This window comes from Cetorhinus maximus, chromosome 3, assembly GCF_964194155.1.
Source record: "Cetorhinus maximus chromosome 3, sCetMax3.hap1.1, whole genome shotgun sequence".
In the NCBI taxonomy this organism is placed as follows: Eukaryota; Metazoa; Chordata; class Chondrichthyes; order Lamniformes; family Cetorhinidae; genus Cetorhinus; species Cetorhinus maximus.
In genome coordinates, this window is record NC_135881.1 from 203,099,546 (window position 1) to 203,116,487 (window position 16,942).

The window sequence follows — 16,942 nt, forward strand, 5'->3', positions numbered from 1 at the left end:
TTAAAAATTCTTTCATGGGATGTGGGCGTCAATGCCCAGGTCAGAATTTATTGCTCATTTCTAATTGCCCCTGAGAAGGTGGTGATGAGCTGCCTTCTTGAAACTGTTGCAAACCGTGTAGGGTAGATACGCCCACAATGATGTTAGGAAGGGAGTTCCAGGCTTTTGAAACTGTTGCACCGCTGGAGGTGATGTCCTCCAGATCAGAAGTTTACCTGAAACCCAAGGCTGGGGCTTTTGCTCTTGTTGAGGCAGAAATCAGGCTGAGTGGTGACTGAAGGAAAAGAGGTTGGGGTTGAATTCATCTCAGCTGGGTTCCTGCCCTTTGAAAGCAGCCATGGCAAATTCTGGCAGTAGATTGGGCACATCCTATGCCTGACCCTCTCTCATGACCTTAATTTTGGGGTGATTATTTGGTGCACCCTGCAAAGCCCCCCACCACAAAGAGGAGTCCCAGCAGTGTTGATCCCTGCAGAAAGCAGTGGATGGCATCATTATGAATTAAGAGGAGAAAATGTAAGTGCTCCTCAAATTTTTGGATTGTGCCCTGTCCCCACCCTGTTCCCCATCCCGTAGGATGCCACGCAAAACTCTGTCTGCCACAGTGGATGCTGCTGCTGGCATGGTCACCCATCTCTCAATAATGGTTCTGTATTTTGGATTTAGAGTGGGGCCATGACAGATCTGCCACACTATGCCTGCGGGTACCAGACGCTTCTACAGAATTTCTACTCAAATTCTCATAGAAGATCCAATAGCAACAATGAAAGCAGCCATGGTGTTCCCTTAATACCCTGGCCAATAATTGTGCCCCAGGCAACACCACCCAAATGGAATATGTTCCTTTGTGTTTATGGTGCCTTCTTGTTAGGTACTGATTGACAGTCAAGTTCGCTGTTAAAACTGCAGTGAATGCACTTCAAAGTATCCATTGGTTGTTAAGTGCTTTGGAGCCAGAGAACTTGCTATTTTTACAAATGCAAGGTTTTTATAAGTTTGTTATGTTTTGAGACAGTGTTTTTAATTTAGGGCACAATGAAGGAATGAAGCAGGTAATGTGACCTGTTCTGAATTCTGCTGACGACAAACTTGGGTGGTTTGGTTGTTTTACTGGGAAGTAAGTGCAAGGTGTTCACACTTGTAGATAATGGCAGAAGCATCTATGCTGACAGTGGATAGGATGTTAGTCTCCAAAGTCCCAGGAACGTGTTAAGAATGTCAGGTTTTGTAAATAGTTATTCTTTATCTGCCTATTTAATTTCAAGATAGAATGAAGTTGGGAGTCTTAAAGATAGCTAATCAGCATTTCTACCTGGATACAAGGCCCATGTGATTCACACTGACATGTATATGGGCTTTGAGAGGGAGGGGTGTATAGGAAGTCACTGTAGGATTGGGGTACAAGGTTCTCCTAAAAGATATTCCTGAATTTCACAGACAGGGCAGTTTACTAGGATCTGAGAGAGAGAGAGAGAGAGAGAGAGAGATAGAGAGAGAGAGAGAGAGGCAGCAGATGAAAGAGAAAAATCTCCATGATTCACAGCACAGGAATGTAAGTGGGAGCTTGTACTCCGATTATAAAGATCAAATTCATGAGGATTTAAACAAGGTTGGAAGATTCACCTAGCTTGAGCACTCACCATGAAAGACAGTTTAAAAGTTACTGGGCTGGGAAAGGAAAAGATCTGAAGTAAACTCTCAGGAGCCAAAAATCACTTTGGACTGGTTCCGGGATAACTGGATGTCTACTTAAGGGGCAGTGTAAAGTATAACCATGCAATAGGATTTTCTGTTGTGTTAAAAGTGAAAGGGAAAAGTTCTGTTCCATAGTTAAAGTATAAGTTGCCTAAAAAAAAATGTTTAGTCAAAGGTGCTTTTAGTTTGTTTGTTACAGTAAAAGCTTGAAACCTTTCAGCTATTCACTGGAAGTTTGAATTTCTTTTAACAAGTTATTGGTCTCTATGGGGCTCCTAACAATATACAAATGTAAATTCTTTCTGTATGTCAAAACATGCCTCTTCCATTATGGTGTATTTTGTATTTATCTCTTGACAAGAGGCCACAAAGACAAGCGGGAAGAAAGCAGGAGGGTGAGATTAGGCAAGGTGGTTCATGTGGGCAAAACACTGAAAAATTATGAACATAAGAAATAGGAATAGCCCATAAGGCCAGTTGAGCCTGCTCCGCCATTCAATGCAATCAGAGCTGGAATTTGGCTTCAACTTCACTTTGCCGCCCACTCCCCATTATTATCTCCATGCTGTAGTAGGCTATGATTCTGCAACTCCTTTACTGCAATATTAACAGGGTGTGGGGGGGAATAATTCACTAAATCATACTGGGTGATTTAATTCTAGATTAATAATTTATCTTTACAAATGTTCACTTGCTATTTCAGGGTTGGTAACTCCTCTAAGCTTGATCAGTACAAAGAAAACCATGGGTGGAATTTTACTGTCCCCCACTGAAACTGCCCTCCCCAATACTGCCACTGGTATTTTGACCTGGCGGCCTTTTTGCAGGCTGAGAGGGGATGGAAGGTTGGGGTGGGGGGGCAATCCTCCTGTTCGGGCATGCTGTGCCTAATGGAGGTCTCCCATCCCCCACGCCCCCAAGTATTCAACCACGCCCTCCCCCATATTCTCCCCCTGCCTTCCTGAACCTGGTCCTCCACCCCCTTCACGGGGCCTGCCAGAGAGGCCCAGGTGGAAGACCTTAATTTACCTTCTGATCTTGTTCTATCGAGGCCATTCATTGGGGACTGCCTGCAGTCCCAGCTGGGGCCACCACTCCCTGTGATGCTGCTAGGTCTAGCTGATTGGTTGGCAGTTCTTGGAGGCGGGACATTCTCCCAGCCAGGGGTGGAAATCTCACCCTGAGCCAATCAATGGCCCCAACAGACATAAAATTGGCTTGGGGTGACCCAACAAAGTGGAGGGGGGAAATCGCACTACCCCCACCCCAACTTTTAGGCTGGGGAAGGGGCAAAGCCATAAAATTCCAATCCATATACCTATCAGGTCAATATGATACAGAAGTTGTCAGGGATCCAACTGCATTGAAAAAACAAAACACATACCCCTAATAAGTCTGTCAAAAAGACATAGGAACATCGGAGCAGGAGTAGGCCATTCAGCCCCTTGAGTCTGTTCTGTCATTCAATTAGATCATAGTTGATCTTCTACCTCAACACTATTTTCCCGCACTATCCCCATATCCCTTGATGTCATTAGTATCTAGAAATCTATCGATCTCTGTCTTGAACATACTCGATGACTGAGCCTCAACAGCCATCAGGGGTAGAAAATTCCAATGATTCATCACCGCCTGAGTGAAGAAATTCCTCCTCATCTCAGTCCTATATGGCCTGCCCCTTATCCTGAGACTGTATCCCCCTAGTTCTAGATCCCCCATCCAAGTGAAACGTCCTTCCTGCATCTATCCTGTCTAGCCCCTTAAGAATGTTGTAAGTTTCAATGAGATCACCTTTTATGCTTCTAAATTCTAGAGAATACAGGCCCAGTCTCCTCACTCAAGACCTTCTCAACAAGTAATGACTGTAAGGCGGAATCAGTCCTGTTTGGCATCGGGGAAAATTTTCCACTTCTCCTCCAGTTGAAGAAAACGTTAGATTGATAAAGAAAGCCCTTGGCCACTGATTCAATATGAAAACTGTGAAATATCGAAGGGGAGCAAATACTCCAGCGACATTGATTTTTCTCCTCCTGTAACTGCAATCAGTTCCCCTCTCTCTCTCTGCCTACAGTTATGTCCCTGGGCTGTGAAATGATTGCTGGAGATCCAAAGATTAAATCACAGGGCCAGGTCTCCAGAAAAAAAAGAATTGTTAACTGAGTAAGTTTTAAACTGTTAAAAGTGTTTGCCTTTGAATTTGTTCTTTCACCTGTAAGGAGTTCCTGTTTATTTGGCAGGGTGATTAATCTAGCAGTCAGGATTACCGAGATATATATACATGTGTGTGTGTGTTGTGTGTATGCCAAGGCCTCTTGAATAAAAAGGGAAATTCCATATGAGAAATGGGACTGACAAAGCAGATATTTACATATTAACTTTTCTAGTAATCTAGCCAATGGGATGACGCTTTTACGAATGGCAAATTTCGAGGGGAAAAATGTTCCTTAATCTTCAAAGATGATCTGTGGCACTCCACAAATACAGGTTATCGCACACTCATTCTCTCTCCATTCAGCTCTGATGCCCCAGGGGCAGTTATGCATCCAACTCCTTGGCTGTCCCCTACAACAAAAATATATCCAAAATGTCCCCTGCTCACTCAGTGAGTTTGCTTCAGATTTTGAAGACCTGAATTTTGAATCCTATGAGGGCCCATCAAGTCAAGCAACTACTTAAGATAAAATTTATCTTGATGGAAAAATAAACCATGTGGGAAATATTCAACTGAACAAATGGAGATACAGCAATGGATAACAGAATACAAAAAAAAAAATCTGACCCTTAACCCAAAAGCTACAACCCACTCACAACATTGCCACACCTACACTCAGCAACTTCAACCTTAATCTCAAATTAAGTTTGCTTGGATGAATTCTTGTTCTCTGGATCGCCACAAAGGTTACTAATTACATTGCACTTCCTTTATGATACTCAATGCTCTAGATACTGTGCTGTATATGCAAGGTATATATTGCATAAACATAAAGACTCAAGTCAATCTGTGCACTGTGCATATGAGATGTTTATTAATCTTTTGCCAGAGACTGGAGCCTTTTCTGAGAATGTAGCAGCCTCATGTTTTCTCATGTTCAATGCTTCCTAAATCAAATCCAATTCTTGATAAATCCATGTTTCAAATATTTAAGCAACAACTTGTACCTATATAGCACTGTCAATATAATAAAACATCTCACACAGCTTCAGAGCAGCAATGATAAAATAATATTTGACCATCAAGGAGATATCAGAGCAAGTGGCCAAAAGGTGGGCAAGGAGTGTCTTAAAGGAAGAAAGTGAGGTAGAAAGGTGGAGAGGATCAGGTCTGAATTCCAGAGCTTAGGACCCAGGCAGCTGGCCACAAATCATAGAGCAAATAAAATCAGGGATTTTTAAAATTCTTTCAAAGGATGAGACCCAAAAATCGAGAGACTGGAGCAGAGCTAATTGGTGTTCGCTGCCAACTGTCATGCTACAACTTACAGTATGGAGTACAGTTTTGGTCACTTTATTTGAGGGATATACATGCATTGGAGGCAGTTCAGAGAAAGTTCACTAAACTGATTCCTGGCATGAAGGGATTGCCTTATGAGAAAAGGTTGAACGGGTTGGGCCGATTAGAATTTAGAAGAACGAGAGGTGATCTTATTGAAACCTATAAGATTCTGAGGGGGCTTGATGAGTACATGCTGAGAATATGATGTTTCCCCTCGTAGGGGTATCTAGAATTAGGGGGCAGTTTCAAAATAAGGGGTCTCTTAATTAAGGCAGAGGTGAGGAGAAATTTCTTCTCTCGGTGGGTCGTTAGTCTTTGGAAATCTCTACCCTAGAGAGCAGTGGAGGCTGAGTCAGAGAATATATTCAAGACTGGGTTAGACAGGGACTAAAAGGTTTTGGGGGGGGCGGTGGGGGGGAGAGAGAGGAAGGACAGTGGAGTTAAGCCACAGTCAGATCGGTCATCAAAGGGTGGAGCAGGCTTGAGGGGCCAAATGGCCTACTCCTGCTCCTATTTCTTATGCTTTAATGACGCTGATCCATGCTCTCAGCAAAGAAACACCAGCAATTTTGGTGTAAGAGTACAGTATAGTTTCTGATCACAAAGGTGTTCTCTAAGGTTTTAAGATGTAGCACAAGTGAACAACAGAGGAACCATTTTGCAAATAGCAGCCGTTCATGATCACGTTATTAAGTTATACCAGGTTGCAGAGGGAAAGTGTAATTACTACCTGTTGGCTCCAAAGTGTAACAGGATAACATTTTATATGGGATCTCAACTACCACCCTACCGAAACTCTCAGGGCTACAGAAATGTTCTGTGTCAATCTGGATAGCATTACATGCCCCAGATGAAAATAATTCCACTCAAGACAGGACCGGAGGCGAGGCCAGATACTTGAGACGGAACTGTGGAAATCCCAGGGATAATTTTGGCAAGAGTTGGTACAATCCCAGGTGCCTGACTTTTTTTTTGTTAACCAAGTGTCAGTTCGCTTTGTAATGCATAGAATGCTGACCCTTAAGAGGGAAGTGTTAAGCCGCCAAAAATTTGGCATAATAGGCAAAGCACCAAACAATAGAATAAAAGCCATGAACATTTGATCGTATAGTATAATTAACACTATCCCATATTCTTAAATTGCAGAAGGTTAAAAGTAACCAATCACTACATTGAAATCATGCGAATTGGAAATTTTTGGCAGCTTAACACTTCCCTCTTAAGGGTCAAAGATATTGGAGTCTACTGGCGCATAATATCTACAACGCCAAGTCCACAACAACAACTTGCATTTATATAGTGTCGTTAACGTAGCAGAATGTCCCAGGATGCTTAGGCCCTAGACAACTGAAGGCATGGTGGGAGCAAAGGAAACTGAGGAGGTACAAGGGGTCAGAATTCGGGAAAGGCAGAGACCTTGGAGATTGTAGAGCTTGAAGAAGTTGTAGAGATATGCAAGGGTGAGACCATGGCGGGATTTGAGCACAAGGATGAGAATTCTAAGTTCCAGGCAATACAGAGAAAAAAACTTTCTAGTGACAATGTGCGGAAGTGAAGAAGTGTGGTAACGTAATGAGAATCGTAAAGGATTTCGCAATCCTGTCTAAAGCTACAGGAGTCATTTTCTGATTGTGCTGCTTACAATACAGATCCTCAGCAGCTAATGGAGCTTCAGGTGAAACTGATAGTTAGAAAAGTTTTCATTCCGCGTGTCTTATTTTTTTGCCTTGAGTGCACTAGCGATAGGCAAGATTGTGAGGTTAGAAAATTTACCCCTTACACCTTAAACTCATGGCGCAAGTATGCCCATCAATGGGCTAAAATAATTCATCAGCTATGACTCCAGGGGCAGAATTTTACAACAGCGGGATTTTACGTTCCCGCTGAAGTTAACGGGGTTTAGAATGTCTCGTGGCATTTTACAGCTCCGTCCCCACCAAAACAGGGTCGTAAAATTCTGCCCCAGGAGTGGATCAGGTGAATCCGTGCAGTGAAAGCTCAGCTTGTTCTTTAGAAGTTGTAATCTTTGGCAATAGAAATGTCTGGGTGTGAACTGGGAACTGATAAGCTTAAAAAGACTTCACAACTATTGGGCAGAGAATTGTAGACACTCCCAATACAACAGGAAGCCACTCAGTTCCATTTTGCTGTGGCGACTGTCTAAGTTATCCGCTTAGTCTACTCCCCTGCACTTGCCTTTTAATTTCTTTGAAATATTTGTTCACTTCCCTTTTAAAATCCATTAAAAATTCTGCTTCTGCCTTTGCCTAAACATAGACATGGAATGGTTGGGTTGAATGCTTCTGTTTCTGTACCTGTAATTCTAGGTAACTGCTTCTGTTAGGACATAAACTCACAACCTCCCAGATAGCAATAGGCTCCTAATCTCTCCCTTCATGGTCGTTTTTGTTACAAAGATTGCGGCCATCCACTCAGCTGACTCTGTTGCATTCCTCCCTTCCCCTAAGCCACAGGGTCAAACTTCCTTTAAGAATTCCCTTTTCCTTGTTGTTTTACTTATCTTTTTCTAGTTTCTTTACTATCTCTCCTCATGTCCTTTCCAAGCTCAACTTGTTCATGAGACCCACCTCCTGCACTTTAGACCCTCTCCCCTCTAAACTGCTCATCCATCATTGCTTCTGGCTTCCATGTTAGCTTCTCTTACCTCAGGCTTCATCTCTCCTTCAAACCTGCCAACATCACCCCTCTCCTCAAAAAAAAACCTCTCTGCCCTTGCAAACTACCACCCCCATCTCCAACTTCCCTTTCTTCTCCAAAGCCTTTGAATGTGTTGTCATCTCCCAAATTCATGCCCAAATTCAGACTTAGTCATACTACTACATGACTAAGTAGTATGTCATAAATGATCAGCTGTCCATTTTTTACTAACAGGCAGCTTGATGTTCATTCTTGATCATGCACAACTTAGAATTATCTGAAAGCAAAGCATGATTTTCTTTAGAAAATTAAAAAAATAAAGTTCAGTATTGAGATCATCAGGTTTTAAGTTACAGCCCATAAGGAACATGAGATAAGCAGATTTGTTGCTGACATACAGCAGGTTGTGGGTGGGGAAGGTTAATGTAGTGTGATTATAGCCAAGCCCTGCATATTCTATACACAATCTCCAAAATCTATGCAAAGTCTCCAAAAACTCCAGAGTCGACTATTCCAATACACTCCTGCTGGCCTCCCACATTCTATCATCCGTAAACTTGAGGTTATCCTAATAAAACTCTGCTGCCTGCGTCTTAACTCACACCAAATCCCGTTCACTTATCATCCCTGTGCTCGCTGACCTTCCATGGCTCCCGGTCAAGCAATGCCTTGATCTTAAAATTCTTACCCTTGTTTTAAATCCCTCCATGGCCTCGCCTGCCTCTAATCTCCTCCAGCCCCTCAACCCTTCAAGATATCTGCACTCCGCTAATTCTGGCCTCTTGTGAATCCTTGATTTTAATGGCTCCACCATTGACAGTCATGCCTTCAGCTGCCTTGCCACTAAGCCCTGGAATTCCCTCCTTAAACCTCTCCAATTCTCTATCTTGCTTTCTTCATTTAAGGCGCTCCTTGAAACCTACATTTTGACCAAGCTTTTGACCATCTGTTCCAATATCGCCTCATACGGCTCAGTGTCCAATCTTGCTCTATAATGCATTTGTGAAGCGCCTTGGGATGTTATTGGTTAAAGGTACGAAACAAATAAGTAGTTGTTGTTGTTTCCCTTTGGCTGTTCAGCTCCATATCCATACTACCACTGGCCTTTCAATACCATAGGGATGAAACAGTTGGGCAGACAATAGGCGATAGTGGATCGACCACTCATTTTGCATCTTCCCTGATTTTCGTTTCCAATCATTGGAGGACAAGCCAGGTGGTTGATTAATTAACGTTCACTTTCAGCCCAGTGGCAAAAATGGAAATTCACCCCTTCATGTGCATTAATATTATCAACACATCTCCATTGCGCACAGTCCAAACATTGTTGCACCTTGTATTATTTTCTATGCGACTTGAATCTGGATTTTGTTTTAAATCTGTTCTTGCCTTCCCAGGTATGTAGGCGCAGAAATTTCTGGAAAATTAACGGTGAGCTCATGGCATTTGGCATTATTAGTTCATAAACAATCTAGCAATTTGTGGTGAAGATGAGATGCACCAGGAGTTCCAATTCTCCACAAATTTCCCAAGCAACGAAAGAGTTGCAACCTCACCATGAGCTTTCACATTGAAACAAATAAAATTGAAATAAACTGGCATGTGCTTAGTGGGCTGAATGGCCCGTTCTATGTTGTAAACATTCTATTATTCCAAATTGTGTATCTATCTTGATAGTATCACTGTGCCATTCCTGTCAACTACACTTCTTTTAATGTCGGGAGGCAGTAATATAAAGCAATGGTGGCATGGTGGTAATGTCATGAGGATAGTAATCCAGAGGCCCAGGCTAATGTGCTAGGGACATGGGTTCAAATCCCACCACAGCAGTTTATGGAATTTATATTCAATAAATAAAATCTGGAATTGAAAGCTAGACTCTGTAATGGTGACCATAACCACCATTGATTGTTGTAAACTCCCATCTGGTTTACTAATGCCCTTTAGGAAATGTCTGGTCCACATGTGACTCTTAACTGGCCTCTGAAATGTTCAGTTCAAGGGGGATGGGCAACAAATGCAGGCTTTGCCAGGGATGCCCACAGCCCATGAAAGAAAAAAGCATCTTTAATCTTGTACTCAAAGCCTCTTCCTATACATCAAGGGATATGGGGATAGCACAGGAAAGTGGCGTTGAGGTAGATGATCAGCCATGATCTAATTGAATAGTGGAGCAAGCTTAATGGCCTACTCCCACTCCTATGTTAATTCAGGGTGCAATGTTGTTTTGATGCTCAGAAATGCAATTTAGAGAGATTTCTTTTCGAAAATAAAACTCTTGGGATATGGTACCTGAGTAATGTGAGACATGATGTATGATGAGTGTATTGTGTTTGTGAGGAACAGGTGACTTTGAACCTACAGTTCCCAAAGCTCTCCACCACTGGGGGTATTCCTCACCTCATGTCAGCGTCTGTTGTAGACTCATTCATAAGAGATTGATTGCTGTGATTTGTCAACAACTCCATTATCACTGCATCATGTGACTACCAGGTTGGGAGAAGGTGAACTAAATGGACCTTGGTTTTCTTCTCATTTAGTCACTCCTGTGTTCCTATGAAAACAGTTCCACTGTTCTTGACGATGATGGTCACACTGGTTCAAGAACGTTTGTACATTTCATGCATCTACCCTGCCATTCATTCATTAAATTGTCAAGGACCAAAAAAAGAATTTTCAAACACAACTTGGTTACAATGTCTTCTTCTTAAACATTTTTAACTTTTCCTTTCTGTCACTTTTTCTCTCTCTCTCTTAGTCGACTCTTTTCTTCTCCATTTCTCTTTCTATCTTTAATTGGACTTTAATTCACCCTGTTTCTTTCACTATCCTTTTGTTTCATTGAGTGAGGAAATAAAGCAAGGAAATTGACATTCTTGGTTATCCCAAAGTGATGTTTGGTAGACCAGATACAATTTGTCCTGCACGGTCACCAGACATTCCAATTAGAGGCAAATCTGGTGAGCCCAATCTGACAAACAGGTCAGATTTCACACTTTTTTCTCCAGTGAAATGCTGCAGTACTTCTAGAATGTCTAATATTTTCACTCTTTTATAAAGAACCAAGGAACAGGAGAATATCATTCAGTCCCTTGAGCCTTTTTCTGACTAACAATGAGATATCATGGCTGATCTGTGACCTAACTCTCTACTAATCTCGGTTTTAAAATTAACAACCAATCTAGCATCAATTGTCATGTGTAGGAGAGTTCCAAACTTCTACCACCCTTTATGTGAAGTAATGTTTCCTAATTTGATTCCTGAAAGATCTGGCTCTAAATTTTAGACGGTGCCTCCTAGTCATAGACTCCCAAATCAGTGGAAATAGGATGGATCGAGAGAAACTATCTGTTCCACTTAATAGCTTGAAAACTTCAATCAAATCCTGCTTTAACTTAATAAATTTCAGGGACTACAACCCTAATGAAGTAACTGGAACAAAAATGAAGTAAATGATTTTGTATTGTAAGCAGCATTTCTACTGGTTTGAGAAAACAGACAGAAAAGTGAAACAACTACTCAAAAGAAAGGGCACCAATTAACTCTGAACCACTGACCCATCCTTAAACTCTGGAGCATACTGAATTGTAGCAGATATATGGGAAGTGATTCAAAACCATTTATAACTAAAACATGAACAAAAAAGAAGCCCTTTTGGCTTTTGAGAAGATTCATAGAAATAATTTCTGAATTAGTTGCTATGAAACCCGAGATAGAATCAGAGAATCTTACAGCACAGGAGGAGGCCATTTGGCCCATCATAGTTTTCAAAGAGTTGTCCAATTTAGTCACACACCCATGCTTTTTCCCCATAACCCTGCAGATTAATCCTCTTCAAATACATGGATGTAAATATAATGAGCTACTGTAACCATAATTGTGTGCACAATAGACTGTCAGCCTGTTCTACCCCCAACTAATTTCCTTTTCTCTCCTGAAGGGACTGACTCTTGGTGGGACATAGTTCAGCAAGTGGAAATAACCCTGTACTGAATTAATTGACTTCAGACAATGTGATTCAGACTGAATCTCATCTAGGGACAGGAAACAATCATGTGTGGACCTCGACAATGAGTGGTGCCAAGCAATTGGACTTTGGGAGCAAAGCACAGCTGTAGGAACATAAGGATTGCCAGATTGAGGAAAGGACCAAGGACCATCTAATTTGCCTTCTACCATCCTGGTAATCACTTGATTCAACGATAATGGAATTGTTTGCTAATCATAGCAATCAATCAATCTCTATTAATTAGTCTACCATAGACCCAGACCTGGGGTGATGAAACTGCACCCCCCCCAACACACATCCCCCACCCCCCCCACCCCACCCCCACCCTCCACCCCCACACCCTCCCCCCACCCTCCGCACCCACCCCCCCCACGCTCCGCACCCACACACCCCCACCCACCCTCCACTCCCCCCCCCCCCCCCCCCCAAACCGGGGAGAATTCACTGACACTAAGCCAGTAGCCACTCATGTGGAAATTACCACTGTGCATACCAAAATAAGAAAGGTCATTATTGTAAAAATATGCAAATGTATGTGGCCAGCAGCAGAAAATAACATGGTAATACTTCCTTCCTGTGAGGGTTACATGTGACATAAATTTCTGAAGGAGGAGAACAGGCAGATTACTGATTCGGCAAGATATTTGGACCAAATTTATATGAGTCTCGACTTCTCGTACAGAGTCTTGCTTAATGGAGAATTAAAGTGTGGAGATCAACTCAACTGCTTCAGCACCTTTAACCTTTCAGTTATTTACATTAAACTAATCATCAGAAAGTCAAGAGTATCCCAAATCAGGTGCCTGATCTTTCCATCTGCTCCTCCAATCCTGCCTCCCATCAAGCAAAACTCCTTAATGGGAATGGAGACTAGTGAAATTTACCCTAAAGGTTATCTGCTGCAACCATAGCTGATGACACTTCTGCACAACTCCTTTAACCCTGCCCAGAACATCCACAGCCAGTGAACCAGGTCCTCACTGAACAAATATTTGGAAAGTTATTGTCATACTTTGGACATTTGGCAGGCAAGGGGCAGATGTTTGAAGAGCTCATTTCCTAACATTTCCATCGAACTCTGAAATGTAAAACCTTTCAATCTTGGGATGTGAGCATCACTGGCAAGGCCAACATTTATTGCCCACCCCTTTTTGCCTTGGAGAAGGTGATGGTGAGCCACCTTCTTGAATGGTTTGCAGCCTGCCTAGTGAAAGCACTTCCACAGTGCTATTAGGTAGGAAGTTACAGGATTTCCACCTAGCGACGATTAAAGAGCAGTGATATGTTTCCAAATCAGGGTATAATGTGACTTGGAGGGGAACTGGGGTGTGATGGTGTTCTCATGCACCCGCTGTCCTTGAACTTTTAGCTGGTAGAGGCTGTGGCTTTGGGAGGTGCTGCCAAAGGATCCTTGGGATGTTACTATAGTGCATCCCGCAGACATTACACACTGCTGCCACTCTGTCCCAGTGGAGGAGGGAGTAAATTTTAAGGTGGTGGGTGGGGTGCCAATCAAGTGGGCTGCTTTGTCCTGAATGGTGTTGAGCTTCTTGAGTGTTGTTGGAGCTACACTCATCCAGGTAAGTGTGGAGTATTTCAACACACTCCTCACTTGTGCCTTGTAACGCATTGGGACTTCTTACTACATTAAAGGTACTATGTAAACGTTGTTGCTGTAGATGGTAGAGTGGTTTTGGGGAGTCAGGAGGTGAGTGACTCACTGAAGAATGCCCAGCCTCTAATCTGAAGAAATAACCATGAAGCTGAACATGGTATCATCACCAGCAAACAAGATGGAGGGAAAATAATTGATGAAATAGCTGAGGAGAGTTGGGCCTAAGACACAATCCTGAGGAATTTCTGCAATGGTGTCCTGGGTTGCAATGATTGGCCCTCAATGACCAATCTTTCTTTGCGCCAGGTGTGTCTTCTGCCAGTGGAGAGAATTTCACTCACCCCATTCCCTGCCCAATTCTCACTATAATTTTCTATTGGACAAGCTTACAGCGATAGATCTACTTCTGCTTTACGTATTTGCACTTGACTTGGAATGCCATTCATTCTGTTAACTTCACATCTAGAAATTTAGCACATGTTTCCGCACCATGGAACAATTATATTAAAAGTGAATAAAATGTATTATTTCAACGTATATTGTGTATGTGTTCTTTTGTATTTTGTTGGTGTCTTTTCCCTTACGTGTCATGAACTTCTTTGTGTTGGTCCACTATGCCCCCCACAGCTAAGTGCTGCTTTAGTACTGCCCTAGTTGTGGGAGTAGCAGTTGTGACTGTATCATCAAGAACTGCAAATCTTGATGGATCTCCATTGGTGTCAATGGTCTCCTTTACTGTGGACACTGTTGGCTCATTGCTGTGGCTCAGTTGGTAGTATCCTTACCTCTGAGTCACAAGTTAAAGTCCCACTCCTGGGTTTGAGCACAAAACTAAAAGCTGACAATCTTGGTAGGGTTGTGAGAACCAGGAGATAATATCAGAGAAAAATACCAAGGTGCACAGTGTACTGGGAGAGTAAGGTAGTACTAGAATAGGGACTGGTAAGTTAATAGGTGGGGTCAGAGTAAAGGAAAAAGTAATAATGTCTAAGTCAGGGCTGTTGTGCATGTATGTGAATGCACAAAGTGTGAAATAAGATTGGTCAGTTACAGGCGCAGATTGCCATTTGGAAATATGATATAAAAACAGAAAATGCTGGAAAAACTCAGCAGGCTGGGTATTAAATATTCCTGGATGCAAGGTGTTCAGGAAAGGTAGAAAGAGAGGGGGGTAGCAGTATTGATTAAGGAGAGTATGGCAGCACTGGATAAAGAGGATGTCCTAGAGGGGTCAAGGACAGAAACTATTTGGTTGGAGCCAAGGAACAGAAAAGGTGTGCTTAAATTGCCTGGTGAAGTCGAGAAGCCACCAACTAGAGGGAAGGATGTCAAAGAACAAATTTGCAAGGAAATTTACAGAGAGGTGCAAAAAATTATAGAGTGGTTATAATGGGGGACTTTAATTATCTGAACATAGACTAGGATAATAGTCGTGTAAAGGGCAGAGATGGGCAAGAGTTCCTTGAGTGTGTTCAGGAGAATTTTCTACAGCAGTATGTTTCTAGTCCAATGATTAAAAGGAGGCACTGCTAGACCTGGTTCTTGGGAATGAGGTGTACCATGTGGATCGAATGTCAGTAGGAGAACATTTAGGGGACAGCGATCATTGCATCGTAAGGTTTGGGCTGATGATGGAAAAGGACAAAGAACAGTCCAGAGTAAAAAGAACTGACTGGGGGAAATCCAACTTGAATGGGATAAGAACAGATCTGGACTGAATAAATTGGAGTCAAAGATTGGCAGGAAAAACTGATCAACAGGCTACCTTCAAAGAAGAGACAATTCAGGCATAGTCAAGGTAATTCCCTCAAAAGGGAAAGGTAGGGCAAACAAATTCAGAGCTCCCTGGACGACAAAAGAGATAGAAATTAAGATAATGAAGAAAAAATGTGCTTATGACAGATGTCAGGCAGAAAATACAATTGAGAACCAAGCTGAATACAGATGGATCAGAGGCAAGGTGAAAAAACAAATAAGGGAAGTCAAGGGAGATTATGAAAAGAGACTGGCAACTAATATAAAAGGGAACGGTTACAAGGAGAGCAAAGCTGGGAACTAAATATTCAGGGATATGTGACTTTTTGAAAGGACAGGCAGGAAGGAAAGGGTGGTGGGGTAGCTTTGTTAGTATGCGATGGAATAAGTACGATAGCAAGAAATGATCTTGGATCGGAAGATGTGGAATCCATTCATTATTTTTAAAAAAGCTAGTCTCAGTAACGGTGACCGTGAAACTATTATCGAGTGTCACAGAAACGAGAAAGGAAATCTGCTGACATGCCTGGTCTGGCCTACATGAGACTCCGCAGCAAAATGGTTGATTCTTAACTGCCCTCTGAAATGGCCTGGCAAGCCACTCAGTTCAAGGGGAATTAGGGATAGGCAACAAATGCTGACCTTGCCAGTGACACCCACATGCCATTAAGAAAGAAAAGTATGGAATAACAGATTTCTCTTAGCAGTGATTGAAAGAAAATCCAGGAAAAATCCAATTGCCTGGCCCTAGATTTTGCCCCTGTGAAAGAGTGGCGTCCAAATGCATCATATTCATGATGTTAGCAACGCAGTAGGAGAGTCCACTGTGGGTCCTGATACCAGACCTCATTTTAGCTTAACTCCCAACAACTCACCTCGCCCCCCACTAAATTTGGAAGGAAATCAGTAAGATCTGAATGATCTTTACCTGTAAGTCATGTTTTTGGCCACATCCTTTCTTTTCCTTAAAATGTGTTCCTTTGAATAAAGGAAGTGGGCGAATAATAATTCCAAGTCATTTATTCACTCACTTGGAGATTAGCCCTCGCATATTCAATTACACAGGGCGCGGTTGCAAGTGATACATGCAGCAGTTATTTAGTCAATAGTTTGGGAAAACTTTTTTTTTCTACATGTTAAAAGTGCGATTGCAGATTTGGCGCAAGTTAAGTAACTTGCGAGCAGGCGAGAGAGTGGGCAGAGGAGTGTTGGAGAGGCAAGCTACAGCTCATTGCTCATAACTCTTGCCCAAGCGTGCAGAGAAGACTGCGGATAAAGATCCAACAGACAACTTACATGTGCGGCGAAAGCAGAGACGCAGAAGAGAATCCCAGTCCACTTCTGAAGAATGCGAGACGCTGACAAACTGGGCTCCATTGAGGGCGACCAATGTGCAAGGGAACAATTTAGCAGAACCCCCCCCTCCTCATCCAGTGCTTCACAGAGCAAGGGGATCGACTGTCTTTAAGGTCCTTGTGCTGCTGATACACTCCCCGCAGTAGACACACACATCAGTGCTGAGTGTGTTACCTCACAGCTTTGGAAGAACTTTAACTGCGAGAGTTTGAGGAAGTATCCCCGCCAGTAACATGACACTGACATAATAAACTGCCCACCAGCAATGTGCTCCCTTGAGATAAGCCTCTCACCTTCTTATAGGCACATTGCTCCATCACACGTTAACGGCAGTGGTTCCTTTTTAAAAATGTTTTCTTAA

The 16,942-nt window shown here is 42.5% G+C and overlaps 1 protein-coding gene across 3 annotated transcripts in view; it reads right to left on the bottom strand.

The window, feature by feature from the left end:
* LOC144679206 (uncharacterized) overlaps nt 1-16,637 on the bottom strand; it is a 58,084-nt gene extending 41,447 nt beyond the window's left edge. For 2 of the 3 annotated variants that reach the window (XM_078539632.1, XM_078539631.1), the window contains exon 1: nt 16,522-16,637. In XM_078539632.1, the coding sequence (XP_078395758.1) occupies nt 16,522-16,602 (81 nt within the window). In that variant the 5' untranslated portion in view covers nt 16,603-16,637. The remainder of the gene's footprint in view (nt 1-16,521) is intronic. The other variant, XM_078539633.1, reaches the window with a different exon arrangement.
* Nucleotides 16,638-16,942: the final 305 nt, after the last annotated feature.